The 22,105-nt window shown below is 38.4% G+C and overlaps 1 protein-coding gene across 1 annotated transcript in view; it reads left to right on the forward strand.

Moving 5' to 3' along the window:
* LOC104578686 (ephrin type-B receptor 5) overlaps positions 1-22,105 on the forward strand; it is a 53,337-nt gene that overhangs the window by 11,917 nt on the left and 19,315 nt on the right. The window contains exons 4-5 of the mRNA XM_010226248.2: positions 16,859-17,014; positions 18,881-19,219. Coding sequence (XP_010224550.2) covers positions 16,859-17,014; positions 18,881-19,219 — 495 coding nt within the window. The remainder of the gene's footprint in view (positions 1-16,858; positions 17,015-18,880; positions 19,220-22,105) is intronic.

Below are 22,105 nucleotides of genomic sequence, written 5' to 3' on the forward strand. Positions count from 1 at the left end.
TTCCTTGATTTTGACAGGCACCTGTGGTAAGAGATCATCAGGATCTTTTGGTGATGAAAAAGATTGCTCCAGCACAGTTCAGAACTCCTTAAAAAAAAAAAAAAAAAGGATGTTATGTGGAACCCAATTTCAACTTTAGAGGCAATTCTAAAATTAGAGTGTAATATATTCAAATAAGAATATACCTGGGATGTTGAGAATTGCAAACAATCTTGTTCACCCTCAGTGAAAAATTGCATGATACAGATGATTGTCTATATATTACCTTAAATTCCTTTTCATCAAGTGATTGGAGTCAAGCAAAATAACATTATTAAAGCACTGTACTCTGAAAGACATGGAGTTCATTGTGCTGGAGACTTAAGAAGGGAATTAAATTTGGTAAATGCTTTTCATTTGTTTATGCTTTAAGAATGAATAAAATGTGTGTGTGGCTTTTTGTCTTGTGCATTATTCTAACTTAGAAATAGCTGGAAAAACAAATTGAGTTTTTTTTCTTCCTTTTGCTAGAAGGCTTTTTAGACAATTCAGGCCTTCTGTGGATCACTATACATGTTGCTTAATTTCAGAGTTAGTGCAGAGAAAATGTCTTAATTTATTTGAAATCTCCTCCAAGACTAAATCAGTTTGCTTAGCCCAGTCTCTTTCCTGTCAAAATTATTCTTTTTGTTCTCCAAGTCTTTAAAGCATAGGAATTGGATCTGTGCTTGGTATGTCATCAAGGACAGTACAGTGCTTAACAGAAGTAGCTTGTCTATGGATTTTCACACATGGTGCTGGATTTGCTTCTTAGTATTATGTGTCATTTATGCTTACCTATTGGTGAATTTCCTACCTGCCAGCTTCTTGCAAGTATTCTTCAGTGGATGGTCAGTTTGATATGTATACCTCCTCAAATAATACTTCTCTTGTATCAGAAATGTCGTACAATATTATTTGCATTTCTCGAGGCACTTAGAACTTCACGTCCCTCTTGCTGCTCTACAGGGACATTTCTGCTTTAGTTAAACAGTGGGAAAAAATGGAGCAAGTCAGTTGAAATATGGGCTTTAAACATTGCCCTGAAGCTTCAAAAAGAAAGGGGGTAAAACAGCAGGAAAGTACTTTCCATGAAGAAAGGGTTATCCTGCATATCTTCGAAAGACTTTTGAGACTTATTTTGTGCAACTGTATTGCAGCTTGCAGCAATCCTGCAAAGATGGAGTGTCAGCTGAAATATTCTCAATCCCTAGAAAAAATCTGGAGGCAGATGAGGGCAGTGATAGTGACTGAAGACTCAGTCTGCAATGAAACTAAGACTGCATTCACTATGCATTTTTTTTTAAGAATACTATATAATGTGTGGCATGGAATGAATGATTTTTTTAGTAGATAAAGGACTTCCTATATGAACTGCAGAACTAAATCAAATTACTTCTGCAGAAAGGCAATCTTAGTAGCTCAATTTTCTTTGGTATCTTTCATGTAATTAGTACACAGTCAAGAGGATTCATTAGAGTAAGTTTTTCAGCTGTGATGGTTAGTTATAAGGAAAATATTTGGAATTAAAGGTGAAAATTGTTCCACAGACTACAGGACATTTGTTTATGGATCTTTCGCTTTGCAATTCTAGTCTTCCATTCTTTTGGTGCTTCCATTGTTTTCTTTCTTTTCCTTGCAGTCTTTTGACAGGCTCATTCATTGTCTTTTCCTTTGTTCGCTTAACTAAATTTCTCCTAGCAAAACCGTTTTGGATCTTTAAAGAAAACATAACAGGAGAAAGTCTGCTTAAGAATTTTGTTTGTTTTCCAAAAATATGTAACCATGGTTTCAATGTACTGTTCATAGTATAGCAACTTCCCTCTAAAAAAAGGGCACCTAGAATGGATTCTTAAACCCGTGCTAGGGTGCCTAAACCTGCAATCAGCATCTGGCATTTCATAGAATGCTTAAGGTTGGAAGGGACCTCTAGAGGTCATCTAGTCCAACCCCCCTGCACACGCAGGGTCACCTAGAGCATGTGGCAATTCTGTTGAAGTTGTGATATACTACATGTTTCTGAACTGCAACATGCTTGTTCAATGCTGCAACAATTTGACTTACCATCAAACTGTTGGTATTTGTGTTCTGTTTTTGGATGTTGTTCAGAAGAACCATGCGTTCCTCAAGCTATAGTGTGGTAGGGTTTTAGATGGGACAAACTGCACCTGCAGATTGTTGAAAATAGTTGATTAATCTTAATATATTCTTAACATGTATTATTTAATAATTATTTCTGTATTTTGGGCAAATAATATGTTAATGTGTAAAATATCTGGACTTCAGAAATATAGCTTATTCTTGCATCTTTCTTCAAGTAACTCTTTTAAGATTTCTTCCCTCTTCTTAAGTGTTTCGCTTGGGCAGTTTCAATGGTCCCAAAGTTATTGCTGTCTAAAGATCTTGGTTCAACTTTTCATCAGCTGAAACACATGCGAATGTGTTTTTATGTGTAGCTGTTCTGCTCCTGAAATGATGTGTTGGGACATCCATGGTTTATCTCAGCTCCTTTTAGATTGTTTCATTAATGACTTCTCAGGCTAGACTTGAATGCATATGTTTAGTAAAACATACATATATTCCTTAAACATTTTTCCAGAATAGCAGTGTAAGGAAATCACGCACAGCATTTGCTCATATGTATTCAAAGAAATTATTGATTTAAGTATTTCTGATAATTTGCATTTTTAAAAGTTGTAGGATAAATATCATGTTGTTATTAAGCATGCATTTGATCATGTTGACAGCTGGTATATTTGTTGTTTTTAAATTCTGGAAATAATAGGACACACTTGTATGGAACTGGATTTTGTCCTCCCCGTTTATTGATAGTTACGTACTTTCTTCCTTGCTTTCCTATATAGGCTAGTAAATCACTTCCAAAGCAGGAATTAGAGAAGTTTCCTAAGATATCATGTGGTGGTTTGCACCTGCTTTTCCTGCTTTGCAGACTTTTCTAGTACATTTTTCTAGGCATTTCTGTCTGAATCCTGGATTTCATGCTTTTTTGCTGCTCTGATGTATAAATATTTCAAGCACATTAGGCATCCTGGATGTCTCTTGTAAGAAAATTGGAAACATCAACCTTTTATTTGTTAAACATTTCTTCCTCTAACATTCTAAAAGGCGACCTTGCTAAGCCTTCCCCTTATATCTGCTTTTATGGCATGATACCATACCACTGAGTTTAGTAAAAGTTTTGTCACTGATTTCATGCTGAAAAAAGGAGGCAAATACAGAGGAAAGGATACCGTCCCGTGCAGTGAACTTCTGAAAGACAGAAAGAGGACAACAGTCATACTTTTGATGGTATATCATGTCCTATGTTGTCTTCTCAGCTTGTAAAGGGGGAAAAAAAAAAGCTAAAACATTGTGAAAACTTTGTATGCAATCCTTTATTAATATACTTGACTTGCATATTGCTTGTTGGTGTGGCCTAATTTACCTTTTATGTTTGCATCTGTTTCCACAAAAGCAGAACTTTTTTCCTGAGTTATTTTCTGAGCTCCTGCAGTTAAACTTTAACCAGCATGCCCTCTGTGAAACAATTGGATCGAGCCTTAAAAAACAAATTTTAACCTGGGTCAACACAAAGCAGGAAGTGTGTACTTTGTGTTGCTGCTGCTGCTGGTTTTACTTATTAAGGACCTTTTGTCATAAAAATAACATTATAAAAAAAAAAAAGTAGTTTTTTTAAAAAATGTATTATGATTAATATTTGCTTTCATTAAGTCATCATGGTCCTTCAATAGGATGGGCTGCATTGAAGAAAAGAGCATAATCAATTCTGTATTATCTTGATTATTCATACAGAAATATATGGCATTTATCATATGATTCCCAATATGCAAGATTTGAGGTTTATTTATTAATCCCTAGACAGCTACTGTATTAAGATAGAGAATCTGTAAAAATACCCAGTTTAATTCTAAGAGGCTTTTAGATTTTTAGATATTTGTCGTCACAAAGCAACAAGTAAGTCAATGCAGACCCTGTACTCATGCTCCATGTACTAGGCTAAACTTAGCTAGCTCTCCTTGATCTTTCCAGAAAAAACACGTGCTTAGGCAGGACCTAAGAAACAAGCTGTTTCCTGAGGTGCATAGCATGATAGTGAAAGACAATAAATCAAAATTGGTCTCAAATTAAAACACTGGAGATTCTGATTAGATATAAGAAAAAAGAAAAAAAAATCCCCATAAGGACAGTGAAAAATTGTAATATGTGTTCAAAGACCATGTGTATTCTCTACCCTTGGAGGTTTGCTAGAGCTGACTAAACCAAGTCCAAAATAACAGACCTCATCTTGTAGCTTTGACCCTGCCTTGAGGAGGTAAAACTAGGTCTTGAGATCCCTTACAACTAAATGATGGTCCAATTCTGTGAAACAGACCGACAGTTTAAGGTACATGATATGGAAATATTTTGTTAACTAGTTGAATCACAGAAACCGATGCTCATTTGCTATTTATTAGAGATCCTTTTGGTCTTATTGCAAAGATGTTCATGATTATGGCATAGCTGTTTCTCAATAGTTGTAGATGTATAATTTCTCCCTCCCCAGTTTATTAGCCAATAAAATCTGTCTGCTCTGTGGCTGTCTTGCACTGGAAATCTTTGTTTCGTAGATTCAGAGATGCCAGCTTGGTTCATTGTTCTTTAGAAATGAGGCAGAAGAAATCTGAAGTGCATCAGAAACAGTACCATATGCAGTGCATACACAGCCACATATAAGGACAGTGGAGATCTTCAGTTCTGCATGAAGGATTGGTTTTTGTTTTTAATGCTCCTCCATCCTCATTTCTAAAGGTTAGAAAAGCTCATCAGCTGGAGTAATTAGCAAATGCATATTACTAGATGATATGGTTTATTTCAATTCAAAACATTATTTTGCTGTTCTGTGAAAAGGATACTGGCTGCCAAACAGATGGAAAATTAGAATAAAAAGGTGAGGAGGAGAACTGCTGTATCTCTGACAGTAGACAGTTACACTTATTTCATGTGAACATAGGGAAAATCTTATAGTTGAGCCAATGTTCCTGCCTGAACATCCTAATGGATATTTTGTGTGGTAAGGATTTAAGCATGATATTATGGCTTTATTAAAATCTTGTGAAATTTCCACTAGTGTAAATGAAACCACCTCTCAAGCCATTCTCTCTCTTATGGGAAGATTTATGTGTTTTTTGTTGTAACTCCTTTTGTGTCAAGAATTTCTACCAGGTGAACCTACAAAAGTAATTCCCTCTTCTATTCCATTTATTTTCTCCTATTTCTCTGTGACTCTCACCACTTTTCCACATCTGTTCTGCCCTGTGCTTCACTGTATAAAAAGCCTGTTTTGTATTTTTCAGCTAGAACTTGTAAATGAATTTCACACTATCATGTTTCTTTTCAGAGATGGGGCAACTACTACTGAGTAGCATATGCCAGAACATAAAATCCACCATTTTTTAAATGTTCCAAAGCAAATTTTAAACTTGTTCTGTATTTAATTGTTCAATTGCTCAACAGAAAATTTTATTTTCTTGGCTTTTGATTTTTCTTTAAATATTCAGGATAATCTGAGTGTTGGGCATCTTGCTGAGATGGGAGCAATTATCTCTTGGGTTAAGAAACTCAGACGGCATTTTGTTTAGTCCTGTTCAAGTAAGACTGATTAAAAAAGAAAATGCATGTTAATCTACTCTTTTGATTTTGCAATGATAATGCAGTACAGTTAAACTGCAGCTTCAGTGCCTTTTTTGAAATTGGAAGAAATAGCATAAGAATGCTGAAAATAGTCAAATAATTTGTGGACCTGAATTTTTCTGACTGCATATAGTAGCTTCAGCAGCACCTCTTTTATTTGTTCCTTTAAGGAATGTACAGACACAAGTCAAACCATGAACATTAGTCACAGAAATCTTCATGAATGCTTGTTGCATTGGCATAGGAACATTTTTGGAGAAATAACAGAAATGACATTGGTGGTTTCTATAGTTCAATTTATAAGACATGCGTATGCACTGTGTCTTCACCATAAAATAATATTACAGAGTTGTTTAAAATTCAAAGGTTGGTGATAGTGGTAAAGATTATTTTTCAAGGACAGGGATAAAAACCTGTGTCTTGGAACTTATAAAAGTGAGGTTAAGTAGCCCCTTACCAAAGTACCTAAATATTGTTCTTTTCAGTATGTCAGCATTATAAATTTTATGTTTTTAGTAAATAGTTGAATTCCTTTTCAACATTCTAAGTTTGATGAGAAATTGTATGAAAAACTAAAAGTTTTGCTATTTCTAAAATTAATTGTTTTCTCTACTAAAATACCTGATGAGGAATAACAGGCAGCTGGTGCAGCTCTCAGTTAATGGTTATTACTATTCCTACTGTAATAGAATCACAGTTTTTTCTGGCTATAGTTCCTGGAATGTTCATGAAGTTGTGCCTTTCCAAGCAAATCAAAATCTTTTGAGGGGAAAAAAAAAAAAAAGTATTTTAAACAGAAAAGTCATGCAAAATCATAGCACCACTTATTTCTGAGATTTCTTTTGCCTTACCATTTGTGGGAGGAAAATAGGAAAGTGATTTCCTATTACTTGGTGTAACTGAGAAATACAATACACTGGGTTTTCAGGTGGGAAAATGGGGAGAAGCAGCTAATGTGGGTATTGCAGAGGACAAAGCAGAAATGCTTGAATGGTTCACATACAAATAGTGCTATTGAGATAACTAGCCTTGCAAAGTAGCCCTGAAAGAAATGAAGCTACATTCATACAGCGTTGCTCCTGAGATAGCAAGCCCAGTCGGACCAAAGGCAGCTCAGGATGGAACTGGACTTTTATGCCTCTGTTGCATGATTAATCCAAAATACAGATAAACAGCCAATAACTACTTTAGTATCTGCTACCAGTCTTAGGCACCCTGAAAATAGGTTTAACAAATAAATATAGGATTTTTTTAAAAAATCCATCTTTTAGGTTTTTGAAGATTCACTTTTGTTGTGTTCAAGGAAAAATTATATTCCTTTGCAGCCCCATTTTTGCAGAAGATGGTCATGGATGAGAATGGCATGTAAATGAAATAATGAGGATCTACCAAACTACCAAACATTTTCCATCAGCTGCTTCTAGAATTTCCATGAGCAGCTTAGAACAGCCAATAGCAACCAAACAGTGAACTCAATTATGGTTGGAAAAGACCTTCAAGTCCAACCATAAGTCCTTCAGCACCATGATTGTTAAACCATGACCTCTTCTGTATGTTTCTTGAACACTGTCAGGGATGTTGACTCCACCACTTCCCTGGGCAGCCTGTTCCAATGCTTCACAACTCTTTCCATGTAGAGCTTTTTCCTAATATCTAGCATGAACCTCTCCTGTTAGAAGACTTTTTTTTCCTTGCGCTTTTTATAAACTGCTGTGGCTTGATCCCCTGATTCCTGATCTCTTCTCCTGCTAACATGTTGCTGTCCTGTCTGAATGGAGATGGTAGTTTTTTGTCTTGTATTTGTGTTATCTCAACAGGGCATCCTTTTCAGGACTTCTCCTCTGTGTATGTTCTCCCTTTTTAAGAACAGAAGGACACTGTGATAAGTATTTGCTACAATGTTCTCTATGAAATCTCTACTCAAGCTATTAGAGAGCTGCTCTTAATAATAGGAGTGAGGAGTGAACCAGGGATAGGAAGGAGAGACAAGTTCCTGTCTTTTTCTTCAGTAGAAGAGTGTGTGGGCATTGCCTGCCCCCTCACCATATGGATGCCTGTGGAGTTTTCCAGGATCAGCTGTTAACTCTTTATCTAGTACAAAGAATCCAACAAGAAGTATTCAGGGCAGCTAGAAAGCCTTCTTTTCTGCCCCTTACCCCAAGAGTTAGCATATTCTTTCTTTCATAAGTTTCATAAGTCTGCCTACTGTTTCTTAGTATACGATTAATTTCCACAGCTAAATCCAAGAGAAATAATCTCTCTAGGTTGTATAGGATATAGAGTCCATACGCTTTTGACTTTATCCAAATAGGATTTTTTTTTGTCCTGATGAACAGACAGCCAAGAAAAGGAAAATGATTGTACAGAAGAAAGAGGAAACCTGACTTTAACTCCTTTTCTTCATATAGATGCGCACAAGCAAGGTACCTTGCTTTGGCTTGTTTTTCCTTGCAAGATACTCTGAATCTGTAGGGATTTTTTCACACAAAGGGCTGGGAAAGTTCTATATGATTAGGCATCCTACATCACCAATTTCCAAAATTCTGGACTGGCAAGCTGCTTTTCTTCTCACAGCCTTCTCTCTTGCTGAAGAGATAGTAACAAGTAGTAACTACCAAAATAGATAGTAACTAGTGCTTCTCTCATTCTTTTACCTAAGACTCCCTTTCTCAGCTGTGCCAGGAAATGGCTATGTCCAGCATTTAATTCCGTTCAATTCCTCAAGAAACAGTTCTTCGTCTCTTCGATGCTCTGCTCCTTTTCTGTTTGATAAATACTTCCCTCCATGTGTGTCATTCTTTTTCTACTGTGTCTTCCCCACTTGACCAGCTGTAGGGACTTTGAATCTCTAGATCAATGCAGAGTTCTATCCCTTCATCATGTCCTGCTTCTAACTCTGACTAGCCCCACCTCATCAGAACAAAATGCAAGATACATGGTAACAGTAACTGTAATAACATGCCACAGAGGGAAATTACTGCTATCACTTCAAACTAGTAGTTGGCTTGTTTCCAGGAGAAAACAAATAACAACAAAAATGGTATATTTAAAGGTTATTGAGATTTTTTTTTCTCTCTGGTACATTGCCTGCATACTCATTATGCCTTCTTGCATTATGACATAGTCATTTAGTCCACCTGCTAAATCAGGGTCACAACTACAGCACATTGTTCAGGACCCTACCCAGATGGCTTTTGAATAACTGCAAGGAAGGAGACTTCACAACGTCTCTGGGCAGTCTGTTCCAGCAGATAAGAGGAGAGCAATGACTTCAGTAAGACTTTTGACCCTGTCTCCCATAACATCCTTCTAGGCATCCTCAGGAACTGCAAAATATGTGAGTGGACAGTGAGGTGGATTGAAAGCTGCATGAATGTCGGGCTCAGGGAGTTGTGGTCAATGATGCAAAGTCCTGTTGAAGGCCAGGGATAAACACTGGGTCCGGTATTGTTCACCTTACTCATTGATGACCTGGTTGAAGGGACAGAGTGCATCTTCAGCAGTCTGATGATGACACAAAACTGAAAGGAGTGGCTGATACCCCAGAGGACTCTACTGCCGTTCAGAATGACCTCAACAGGCTAGAAAGATGGGTGGAGTAGAACCTCAGTAAGTTCAAAAAGGCGAGTGCAAGGTCCTGCACCTGGGGAGGAATAAACCCATGCATGAGTTGGGTTGGGGGTTGGCCTGCTGGAGAGTAGGTCTTCAGAAAAAGATCTTGGAGTCTTGGTGGGCAAGAAATTAACCACGCACCAGCCATGTACCTTTCTGGCTAAGAAGCCCATCATATATGGGTACAAATAGTCACAGTGTTATTTGTATTCCATACACCTACTGAGAGTACAAGAAACTGCTTAAGTCTCTGTCTGCTCCTTCTCTCCTTGCTGTGTTAGGATTTGCTCTCAGAGGCTCTCCACTCTTCCATCTGAGTATGTTTTCCTTTCTCTTTCTCCCCATGCCTTGGCTTTCTTGGCTCTTGTTCTGCCCCTTCTCTTTTTTCATCCCCTATCACATTCATAGTCCATGGCTGAAGCACTTTTCTGTCATGTCTTTGATATTTTAACTGTTAGAAGTCCTTCAGAAGGTAATTCTCTGACCTCCCAAGTGGAACTTGTCCCCAGTGAATAAATAGGGAAGAGGGCTCTGTGCTAGAGTGGAGCTGGGAAAAAGTGGGTCAGCATCTCTGAGATGAGCTGTGCCCAGCTGAGCCGTAGTGGCATTTTGACACCATGCCAAGATAAAAAAAAATAAAAAAGAAGGAAAAAAAATGGAGATAAGCTGAGAGAAAAGCACTTGCCCAGTCCCTACTCTGCCTTCTTTCATACTAACCTTGACTTAATAGGAAGTGGCAGCTTGCTTTGCCCCCTGAGGTGCTAGCACTGCAACCCTTTGTCCTTGCATTGAAAATTGTGATTCAGTAAAAGCTAAATCTGTGCTTTCTTGGAAGGTACTGGTGCCGGGGGAATAAACAGATCATGCTATCCTCAGTGACCAGACCCATGGCTAAACTGGTGCAGGTATTTGTGTGAAGTTGTTTTGTAAGCATGCAGTGGTAGAGAAGCTGTTCCTGTTGAAACACTCTCTGGGATGAGCCCAGGACAGTGAGGTTCACTAGAGAAGTCCATACTAGTTCTGGTGAGAAAGGTGGGCTCCCTCCAGCTTCAGTGTGACATGACTGTCACCAGGGAGATATGACTGTCACCAGTGAGCACAGAACAGAGATCTTAGGGCCACAGAAAATGAATAGGATGCTATGATCTGTATTAAGAAATCCTGTATCCTGTATTAAGAAATTCAGGATTAAGAAATCCTGAAATCCTGATCCTGTATTAAGAAATGCAATGCAAACAAGAACTGAAAAATTTCACTGTGAGGTGAAATAAGCAATCCTGCAGAAACAGCTGGACTCTTCATGCATGTGTGTGTGCGTGTGTGTTTAAAGACAGCTCTAGGCTCACTATAACTGCTGTACTAGAAGGAGATAGCTATTAAATATTTAAATTGCAGCGTTCTTTTTTTTCTCCTGTTTCCTTCAAGCTTAGCCTTTGATATCTTATTTATAGAGTGACTGGATCGAGGCAATGCCAGAAACTGCTGCATTTCATGGAAACAATTATTTTTGCCATCTGTGGGCTAGTCATACAGTCGCGAGTGCAGTGAAATACTAGATCTTATATAGTTTTGAAGAGGGATATAGGTGTCCATGTGCATAGTTGTCTCCCTGAATGGATGCAGAGACAGTATCTCTTCAGCAAGGGTCTGTGTTTAAGTGGAGGCAGAAAGTGTGTGTTAGCTGCTGTCTCTGCCTGTGAACACTGTACTTTGGCTACATGAAGACCAGTACGGTCAATCCTGCCTTCCTCATCAAAGTTGAAAGTGAAAAATATAGTAAGTGCTTCTAGAAATTTTAGGTCATGATTTTTTTTTTCATTTGGAAGGTGGGGAAGATGGCACAACTGTGAAGCATGTTCAATCTCTGCAAATGGCTTTGCTGTGCTATGTGTGCTATGCAGTATAACTCCTTTTGGTGTTTTTTCTCTGAACGGTAGGAAGAAGATATTCAGGGGAGGGGCCAGCAGTGAAAGTTTCAAAGCTTGATCCTTTCTCTGTCTGCCACTCCTTCTGGAAATACCAGCAGGAGCTCACAGGCTCAGGTAGAACAGGGTAGTGATTAATTTGTGTCACAAAGCAATAGAAAAATAATTGTTTTGAAGAGATCTCTCTTCCTAAGAGAGATTGCTCTGGATTCCAGTTTCCACTTCTGCAGTATGAATTCAACTGGCCAGATGGGTCTCTTGCCTATCATTTTTCTCTTTGTCTCCTTTAAATTCCTTTCCCAGGTACCTCCCTCAGAGAGGATCTGCCATTCCCTTTTTATTTGGCTTCTGAGATTGGAAATGGAATGTAGCACAGCAGCAAGACCTTTCCCTTCCCCTTTTCCTTGTACTTCCACAACCAGATATATGCAGTGAAATTTTTGGTGGTGGTGCAGCTGGGACCACAATGATCCAGCCAATTTGATTTGCTCATGCCTACAATAAAGTTCCAAGTGTGGCAGTCATGGATGTATGAAAAATCTGTGTTCAGAGTTGTCCACAGAGGGCCACAGTCTGCTTTCTGATTTAGCATTAAACAGGAAAAATACTGACTTAGGGCTTGTCCAACTTATACAAAATGTTCTTTTCTCCTAGGGTCTCATTTAATGTAAACACCACAGATACCAAACATTAATATGATCTCTGGTATTTGCTGATCTCTGATATTTGCTTAATATGTCCAGAATCTAAATCAATAAAGGGCAAAATAGTGTGATCTCCACTATTTGTGCTTTGCAAGATGAGACTTGGTTCTGTGCGGTAAACAAAACCTAGGATAATGGGCAGGATGCAGGCCTGGGTTTAGGAGGTCTCTGGGATACCTTCAGCATTTTTGCCTCTGACATTGTAGACTGGGAATGATACTACAGATTTAAAAGGTTTTGAAATAAATATGCAAAAATCACCAAAAATTGTTTTTGCTGTGAAGCATCTATTTGTACTGGTGATGATTTCTTTAGAAAGCATTCAAATGATTAATGGCATCACCAAACAGATTTGTAGAGACAGATGGAGATTTTCATCTAGGTTGAATAAAAGGGGCTCTTTGTGTTTTACTTTACCTGAGTCTCCTCATTCTATCCTCAGTACTGTGTAAACATTCCTGAAGACAGGATCGTAGCTCCTTTTCACGTAAACAGAAACAAGAGAACAGAAACAGTTGTTTCTGATTATTCCCAAATTACTGCCTTAATCTTAAGGATCCCTCTGTGATGGTTTTAGTGACATAATGGCTGTCTCCTTTTTCACTTAAAATACCAGAAACAAACAAACAAGCAAACAAACAGCGAACAAAGAAAATCTAGAAACCATACACTCCCCTCTCCCCTTTTTTTCTTCCCCTTCCGCTGTTTCTCCCCTGACTTTTTGGTCATGAAAGCTCTGAATTGAATCTTATTGAGTTAATGGTCACCTGAAATTGAAGTAGCTGGAAAGAAAAACAAATCAAAACAAACAAACAAACAAGAACAACAACAATAAAAACACAGTTCTGAAACGTGTTGACTTCCCATTTTGATTTTAAGTCAGTGCTATCTCAGAAACACATGTGGACATCTTAACCTGGCTTTAGTGGCTATTGCTCTCCTGGCCAGAGAGTAGACTAAACATTGTAAGTTAGAGACACACATGGATTACTGCGAAAGTGTTCCGAGGAAGTGGCGTATATACATCACCTCATGCTGTTATCCTTGTCTGCCATTGCATCCCTCTCTTACTTTGTATTAATCAGTAACTTAACATTTAGGATTCTTTTTGTTGGAAAACAAACTTGTTTCTTGTGCTTGACTCAACAACTTGCTTTGTATCACCTTGTAAAAATGGAGAGCTAAGTGGAGACGCGGTTTCATTTTTGGAACCTCTCCTTCATCTGTTTAATTTTGGCTACTGAGGAGCATCATGATAGCCAAAATGGCAGAAATTCCACCTCCCCTCCCAAGAGACAAGATACATATTAATGACATTGGGTTTGTTGGTGAAAAGGGGCTATCCTCACTTTTTTTTTTCAACTTGACTCTTAGCTGCAGAGGGATTCTGGCTGCTTATAGATCAGCCTGTGTGGCTACTTCACACACTACTTACGGGCTGAAGCATTTCTTTGCTTTTTATTTTAGAAAGCTGCTGCACGAGTAAGAACTTTAAGGGTAAAATGTCACCTACTCATTGAAAGGCTTTCTCAGAACCCTATGCTTTAGTATATAGAATCAATCTTTTCATTCAAAAATTTGAATAGTTATTTGTTCTCATGGTGGCATTGCTTTTCAGCTTAGATAACAGATACCTCATTCTCTAGATTACATTTCCAGGACTGCATTCAGGAACAAATGCTGCCTCAGAGACTAGGAGAGGAGGCAGATACCAAGAAACCACATAGCTGTGGTCGCGTGCCACACTGTGCAGTTGCAGGGGAGGCAATGGTTAATCTGTCTTTGCCTGTATAAGGCAGCTATTAATATCAAATGCACTGTGCAGGCACAGTGCATGGATGCAGAAATTAGATTTAGTCAGGCAAATCCAAAAGAATAATTTTAAGTATTTGTTCTCTTATATTTGCTATGTGGGCACATTTTCCAAAGTGTTGTTTCTGTACCATTCCACAGCATCTGTGGTATGAGCAGACAGCATTAACAGACAGCATGTTCCCAAACATCAATCTCTATTCTTGCTGCATTGGTTGGTCTTTTTTTTTTTTTTTTTTTTTTTTTTGTTAGCAGTTATTGAATGTTTCTGCTAATTTGGAGTGATTGTCCACAGCACTAATGAAATCTTGCATGGCCTTTTAAGCAATACACATCCTCTGCCTCAGATAAACTGTATTTCTTCACTGAGACAGCGGTGTTATCAGCATATTCATTTCCATGTGATTTGTAGAATAGGGTGGAATCTACCTAAGTTGTTATTTCTCAAGCAAACATGTTTTTATACCATGGGGAAAAAGTCTGTTTCCTCTAAAAAAAATCTGTTTAACATCACAGAAATTGCACGCATTGTGATCATCTACTCGTTTGTGTGCTACTATGGCTAGCAGCAAGGTCATCGACCAACTTGATGGGAGGCTTTAGGACTGAGTGAAGAAGCAGAACCATTCTCCAGTGTCTACTCTGGCAAGCAGAATGAAAGTGTCATTAGTTCCGAGTGTTGGCAAAATCTTGAGAAGGTCTCTGATACAAGAAAAAAAATAGGTGTGATAAAATGTCGTGAAAGAAGTAAACATGTTCACATTCAGTTCACTATTTTCATGATTAATACTAAAAATAAAGGAGATGATTGAAAAGGTGGTAAATTTTGAACAGGTTACTCTCTGCAGTGCTTCATTTGAGAACTACCCATTCATAATATTCCTAGTTTCAGTGCGTTTACCAAGAAACATGAGAAGGATATTCCAGATCTGTAGCTGTTAAAAAAGTGTGCCAAATTTGAGAATGAGAGGGATATAATTAAAAAAAAAAGAGAAAATCTCGTGTTTTTTTTTTGTTGTTGTTGTTTTTTCTGTTTGTTTGTTTGATTGTTTTGGTATATAGGGTCTACTCTCCCTTTCCTTTCCATTTGCCAATGTATAGTAAGCTTGACGTAGTCATTTTCTGAGAGCTGGAAACAATCTTTGTCCTCCTGTCTGATGACTATCATTCACCATTATTCAAGTTTTTCTTATGGTCTGGCCTTTTCTAGAACTTCCGATCACAGCACATGTGGAGGTCACTGCAGCCACATTTTAGATCAGACTATTAGTCTGATGTGTGAAATGTGATTAAAGAGCTTGCTCCAGACTGTGCAGAACAAACTAATGTTTCTCATATCTGAAATAAACACTAGAACAACTCTTCTTTGTGAGAAATAGTTGCTTGGATGCTTTTTTTTTTTTTTTCCATTTTTTTGTTCTTTCAAGAAAGTTAACAACTAAATAAGAGTCATGGGCTTGATGCAGGAGTTTTAAGTAAGTGATTCACTTTCTCTGTCATGCAGGTCTGAACTGATTCATTGAAAATAGCCCTTCTTTTCCTAAAATCCTTGAAACTGTGATAAATGTTATTCTATCATCAACTGATATTTTCAAAGTAAAACTCAGCTTCAGAAACAAAATACATAGCAATGCACAGTCTAGAGGAAGGGTTTGTGAGGAAAGGTGTCAGAGTATTGAGTCTGAAGGTCTATGCAGAACTTCTAGAGCTGGCAGTGAAGAGATATGAACATATACAAGAAGGATAGATAAGCAAGCTACTCTGTTTTTATGTCATTATTTATTTTTCATTGTATATTTGCAAAGAATGATGAATCAATCACGGCTCAGCTATGTGGTCATACATTTGAGTTAGAAATATATCCAAATAATTGTTTTCATCAGAGGTGGAAGCTTACCTTCCTTCACAAAAGCCTTCTTGCATTCTACTAGGTGAGTTAACTGCAGCTTTGGAAGTGTTTGTGTCGCTTTGGTGAATTTGTTACATACATATTTGTTACATATTAACATCTGTGTACAATAGTGTTTTCTTAGACATTTCTCTTCAGTGTGTAAGTGTGTAAGTTTTTGTTATTCCCAGTGCACTGAGTTACTCTGCTTAGGGTAGTCACTAGAAGAGTTCTTCTCTCGAGTGGAACAAGTAGCATTCCTATGCATCTTCTAAAATCAGATACTCATCTGGGGTCTTTCTTGGAAGACACTGCAGAGTCTTCGAAGACTCTTCCCTGGAATTTTTCTGTATAACCAAGCAAATGTCCGTCGATGAATGAAATTTCACCTGAGCTCATTAGTCCATGAAGTCTAAAAGAGCTGTATCTATTCATACAGAATTTTAGAAAACTTGCACAGCATCCTTGCTGAAACTAGAATGAGCCTTTCTCCCGTATTGTTAATAGGATTTTTTTTAAGTGTGTATTTCATTCATTTTGTTTTTCCATAGGATGCATTTTCATGTTCCATAGGTAGATTCCTATGCATTTGGAGATTTAATATGTTAATTCAAGAGACTTTTGTCTATATTGAGACCTTTCTAGACCTAGAGGGAAACAACAGGACTGATGAGTGCTGCCTCTTCATTTTTTTTCAAAATTTGGCATGGTAGCTTCCATTAGCCTCATCAATGAAGTAGTCTAAGACAGTATAAAAAATCAATTTTTCTGCTTCTGCTGGGTGGGGGAAAGGAGATGTGGATAACATCTGTAAATGTTATGACTGATTTAACATAAATCACACGACTGTGCTCCTTACCTCATTCAATACTAATGTTTTTTGATGAGTGATGAGAAGACAAATACTTTAGATTGACTAAGTTATTTCTCTGGACTGATCCTTTTCCATCTGCCAGTGAATCAGTTTAAGCACCTTTTGTCTTCTATATAATAATAATAAATATTTTGAAATTTTAACAGTATATCCCCTAGCCTAGAGCTGGTGCCATCTATACTGTTATAAAGCAACCAAACCTGTAGTAGTTACTCTATATAAGACCTTCTCCCAACAGCAGCTGGATGAACTAAATGCAAATAAGATCACATTCCTTGTGGAATTTGAATTAATGGGTTTACTGCTCTTAACTGTCTCATTTTCTTCCCCTTAGCCTGCCCCCTCGGATCCTTTAAAGTATCTGTGGGAGATGACCCCTGCCAAGTGTGCCCTGCTCACAGCCATGCTCACGTGCCAGGCTCCAGTGAATGTGTGTGTCAGAACCGCTATTATCGATCTTCTTCGGACACTTCTGATGCTCCCTGCACTGGTAAGTATTTGGATAGAGTATTTGAAAGCACAGAGGAGGGAGTTTTATGACAAGAAATGTACCTGTGTGATACGGGGGAGTTTTGACTCATCCTTTCTCATAGTCCTTGAAGAATGAGAGCAAAACTTTCCTCTGTACCTCCAGCTAACTGCAGAATATATCCTCTTACTAAATGTAGATGAGAAGTCAGAAGCTTTCATGTGCTATTTACAGTGCTGGTACATTGGTGGCACTGTGTTTGAAAAACACTATGATGTTGCAATATCAAACACTCAAAATGAAAAAGGCCAAATTTAGATAGCTCATGCAACCTTATTAAGTCCATTTTAAGGATGCATAAGAAGCAACTTTTGATAAAAGAATAACATTAATTTTCTCACAAAATGTTAATTTCATTTCATATACAGGATAAGCATATTTCACTAAAGTAGTTGACCAGTATTTTATTTTCTTTGCCATTGATGGTATAAAGAACTTATTTACTACACAGAATTTAAAATTTTTGCTGGTTTGTGTTTATGGAATATAATTAATTTTCTCATTGTCTTATCTTTGATTCTTATCAGTTATGATTTCTTCACAATAAAGGTACTTTCTCAAAACCTTGTTTGATCAAGAAGGAATAACTAACCCTAGAAAATGTCATAGGGTAGGTAACTAGCATTTGAAAACCTAGTTTAAGTAATACATTCAGCATCACCTGTGAACTTTATGGAAATGACAGAGAAATAATCTACTACCAAAAGCAACTTGCAGTCACATTATGGCTGCAACGTTAGATGCTCAGGAGTTCAGAAACATGATTTTTTAGCAACATTGGAAGTAAAGAGTCCCCAGGAAATTATAGCCATTGAAAATACTCAACTGCTCCAGGAATGAAGTAAATTGGAGGCTGAGAGATCCCCCACAAAGACCTCCTCCACTTGCAATAATGGAGGTTGTCATCCGTTACACTGATCAGCAGTAGACAGAGAAAAGAGTTTGCCTGGAGGTTTTACAGATACCTGCTGATGCTAGAGCAATGGTGAGAATGAGGATTCTTAGGTTTTCTTTTTAGCCTCTGGAGGGAAGTGTCTGGTTCATGTTTCCAACTCTCCTTCATGCTCTCTGCTCCTTCCTCTTTTGCCTTGTTTCCGTGTCAAGGTATAGCATTGCCACTGCTGCTCCTTTTTATTTTTTTCTTTTTTTAAAAAAAATCTTTTATTAGTCTTTCACTTTCTAAACTTCCAGTATCTTGCCTCCTTCTCACCCCCATGCTGACTTTTCACCTCTCTATCTGGTTCTCCTTTTCTTCATTGCCCATGTGCCAGTGGGCAAGTGTTGGGCACACAGAATAGGCAGTTTTCCTGCTCTCAGCTATTACTCCTGATGCCACTCAGGAATCTGGCTGATGGCAGGAATAATCATAGGGAAAGTGCTGCTTAGCTTTTGCAGTAGATGCAACAGGCCTACCAAGATCTGAGAGAATTCAAGAATGCTAGCTGCCAGGTGAGAAGCTTTCAGATGTCTCTGCTGGGAAAAATCTTTACAGAGCTTGTGCAAAATTAAAACTTTGAAAGGTTTGGAAATTCCCTAGCTATTGGCATTTCTTTAATGGAAAAAGCCATGCCCCAGAAACAGATGACCCTTCTTGTCTATTTTGTGTCTTTGAAATGTGGTAGTTCAGTTGCTCCTCCATGTCTGTAATTTTGCGTTCAGTGTAGCAAAGAGTATGTTTTCCTAACCTTGTTCTGAAAAACAGATGGGGAAGAGTGAGAATGAGAAACAGTAGCAACTTCTGCTCTTTTCCTCCTACTTCATCTTCTCCTCCCTCAAGACACTGTCCCATTCTTTTATAGGATTTTGATCTTTCATTCTGTATTCTAGGCATTCCTTCAGCTCCCCGAGATCTTAGTTACGAAATTGTCGGCTCCAACGTGCTTCTGACCTGGCGCCTCCCCAAGGACCTGGGTGGCCGCAAGGATGTTTTCTTCAATGTTATCTGCAAAGTGTGCCCAGCTGGGTCTCCAGGGCCATGTGTGCGCTGTGGGGACAGTGTACAATTCGAACCACGCCAAGTGGGCCTGACGGAAAGTCGTGTGCAAGTCTCCAACCTGTTGGCCCGTGTGCAGTACACCTTTGAGATCCAGGCTGTCAACTTGGTGACTGAGTTGAGTTCAGAAGCACCGCACTATGCAACCATCAATGTTAGCACCAGCCAGTCAGGTGAGGAGACCTCTATCTGAGTCCCATTTTTGACACTTCTATGCCTCATACAACTTGCTTTTGTCTTTCACATCCTACAACTTGTCTTCTCACTTGCGTATTGTGCCCTTTTTTGTCTTGCCCTGCCAGTTCCATTGTTTCAGCTCTGCTCTTCTCTCTGCTTTCCTTTGGATGGTCTTTGTTCTTTCCTTTTTTGGCAGAAAAACTGAGTTTAGCAACTGATATGATTGTGCCAGGAAAGAATTGTTAAAACAAAAAGTTCCCTGGAGGAGGCAGCAATGGGAGATGTTCTGTGGACCAGACAAAGCACGTTGCTTCGTTGTGTGAAACAGGGCACATTACCAGAGCTGGATGAGGGGGAGGGGGTTTGAATATCAGCTTGCCACAGCTCTTAGAGAGCATTTCTTCACCATTTCATCTTCTCTTTGTCTTCTTTATCTTCTACTCTTTTTTTGCATTCTCATGCTTCACTCATTCTTTCTAGCATTTTTTCCCTCTACTTTTCTACCTTGTTTTTGCATTCTCTCAGTCACTTTGTTTTTTTCCGTCTTCTCTTGTTCCTCTTGTTTCCATCCTCTTTGTTTCAATTCAGATTGCATGGCACTTTAACAAGTGGTATTGAGTGATTCATCGAATTTGTCTATCTTTGCCCAAAGTAAGGAAGTAGAAGATGGCACATGCTAATACAGGACAGATCTTTTGGTCATAAATGGATATGAAAATTACAGTTTTCACAATTGGTGGGGAGGTATTAGCCTGGAGTTTGTTAAAGAATCCAGAAGGAGAGTCAACATTACTATTTTACTAAAGTGTTCCTGAGTTCTTCTACAAGCTATGTATTTCCATATCCTCATTTCTTTGGCCTTGTTCTGGTGAACAATCTTGTAATATTGTTCTCCCATCAATATGAAATAGAGATGTTTTTAGCTTTCACATGGCAGGAGTTTTAGAAGGTGTCTTACAGTTTTAACAAAGATGTTATGCAGGTAGCTAGGAACTAAGTGACAGGAATGACTAGGTCCTAAAATATTAATGGTTTGCAGGACAGACAAGGGACAGGAAAGATTAAAGGTTGAAGAGCCTGTCAGATTGATGGATGGAATACAGAAGGCTTGTATGTGGGGGGGGGAAGGGAAAACAGCATCAAGTGAACTCTGATTTTCTGTAATTTTCTATACAAGAATTGTCTTTCTTTGACAGGTAGAGAAAGCCATGTGCCTATATGAGTACAATTCAACTAAATATCCACAAGAGAATGGGCATATCTTATTCGTTACAAACATATATAAAGAGCACACAATGCGGAGGAATTTTCCATGGCTTTACTCTAGAGGATAGAATGAAGAGTAAAGTGATGAAGAGGAGAAAGAGGGGTAACAATTTAAACTGAGTGATGGAAAACATCTCTGAACATTTACAGAAATGTTTAAACATTTAACTCAAATCCCTAATTAGATTCCACGTTGTAGTTGTAGAAACTGAAAAAAAAACAGGTTTCAGAAAAGCTCAAGAAAAATGCTGCAAGATCAGATGTGAGGTGAAACCTCAGACCTAGTCCAGCTCTAAAATTTGGATGCTGTACAGCGTAGGGGTTTGGAAATAAAATAGAAAGAACAGTGCTGTTTGATGACAGGGAAATGTTATGATTGGATCAGGATCCTTTTTTTTTTTCTATGCTATGGAAAGGGAGAGAACGCATATGCCAAATAATTTCCTATTGTTAGCAGATGCTGGGGGATTGACAAAAGATGTTTTTTTCCCTTTGTAACACTGTCTGAGATGCACTGATTAGCAGGCCGTGGGTAGGATACCTGGTCCTGTAAGAGACTGTCCACAACTGGCTGCTCTAATTTAGTTTACAGTAAGAGATACAGTGGGGTAATTTCTATGGTAATTCCTATGGTAATTCCAGGGAAAATCTTTGTCTTCTGCTGGAAATAGACAGGTCTTCTATTAACATCCTAATGAATTCTCTTTCCCTGAGCTTCTCATCTCAGCCTCCTTCATATATGTATGAACTGATTTAATCTGAGGTAGCTGCTTCCTCCTCCTGCCCTGTTTTCCGCAAATGTACCCTCTTCTTTTGCTATTATAGGACTTTTCTGACCTATGACCCGTCCTGCTCCCCCTGGATATGTGAAGGTGGTCTCTTGTGCGCTGAAGCAGTCTCAGGGGAGGCCAGTTTTCTGAAGTAGCAATGTGTCCTACATGGCTATTGTGGCTGGGCTCTGTTAGTGTGTATGTGCATTTTCTTGCTCTTCCCTGAGATCATTAATAGTAGGCTTGAGATGAGCTGCCCTTGATTCAAAGTGACAGCTCATGCTAACAAGACCTTGGTTCCCCAAGCACATGGCTTGCCTTACCCATGCCCCCCTCCCTTCAATCCCCTCAGCAGCTTTTCACTTTAGCTTTTTATTATTATTATACACACAGAGATGGACACTTTGGACTCCTACCTTCTAGCAGAGACAGGGAGAGGACTGGAGGGCTTGGGGAAACAGAAAAAGCTGGAGAATGACAAGCCCTTTCAGCTACTGATCCATAAAATCCTCTTCCTCATCTTCTGCCCCTTTGTTAGAGATGCATTGAGTAATTGTCTGTTTCTCTTTTTATCTGTTATTTATTCACTCTTCATCTTTGTCTCCAAAACAACCTTCCTTTGAGAGTTTGCTTATAGCCACAGCCTGCTTGCCCTGCTTCAAAGTACAATAGGATCCATGAGTTACTTAATCACATTTTCCTGTGATGCTTGTGTATGATGTCCCTCCTCTTCAGTGACTGTGTTTCACAGTAAGTTAAGAAGGGATATCATAGAAAAACTTGTTTTACAACAATATAGGGCAAAGCATCTCAGACCTATTTGTATAATAATAATTTGACAGGTTT

Source organism: Tinamus guttatus, unplaced genomic scaffold (genome assembly GCF_059628265.1).
Source record: "Tinamus guttatus ecotype Peru unplaced genomic scaffold, ASM5962826v1 Tinamus_guttatus_pri_ptg000408l, whole genome shotgun sequence".
Taxonomy (NCBI): domain Eukaryota; kingdom Metazoa; phylum Chordata; class Aves; order Tinamiformes; family Tinamidae; genus Tinamus; species Tinamus guttatus.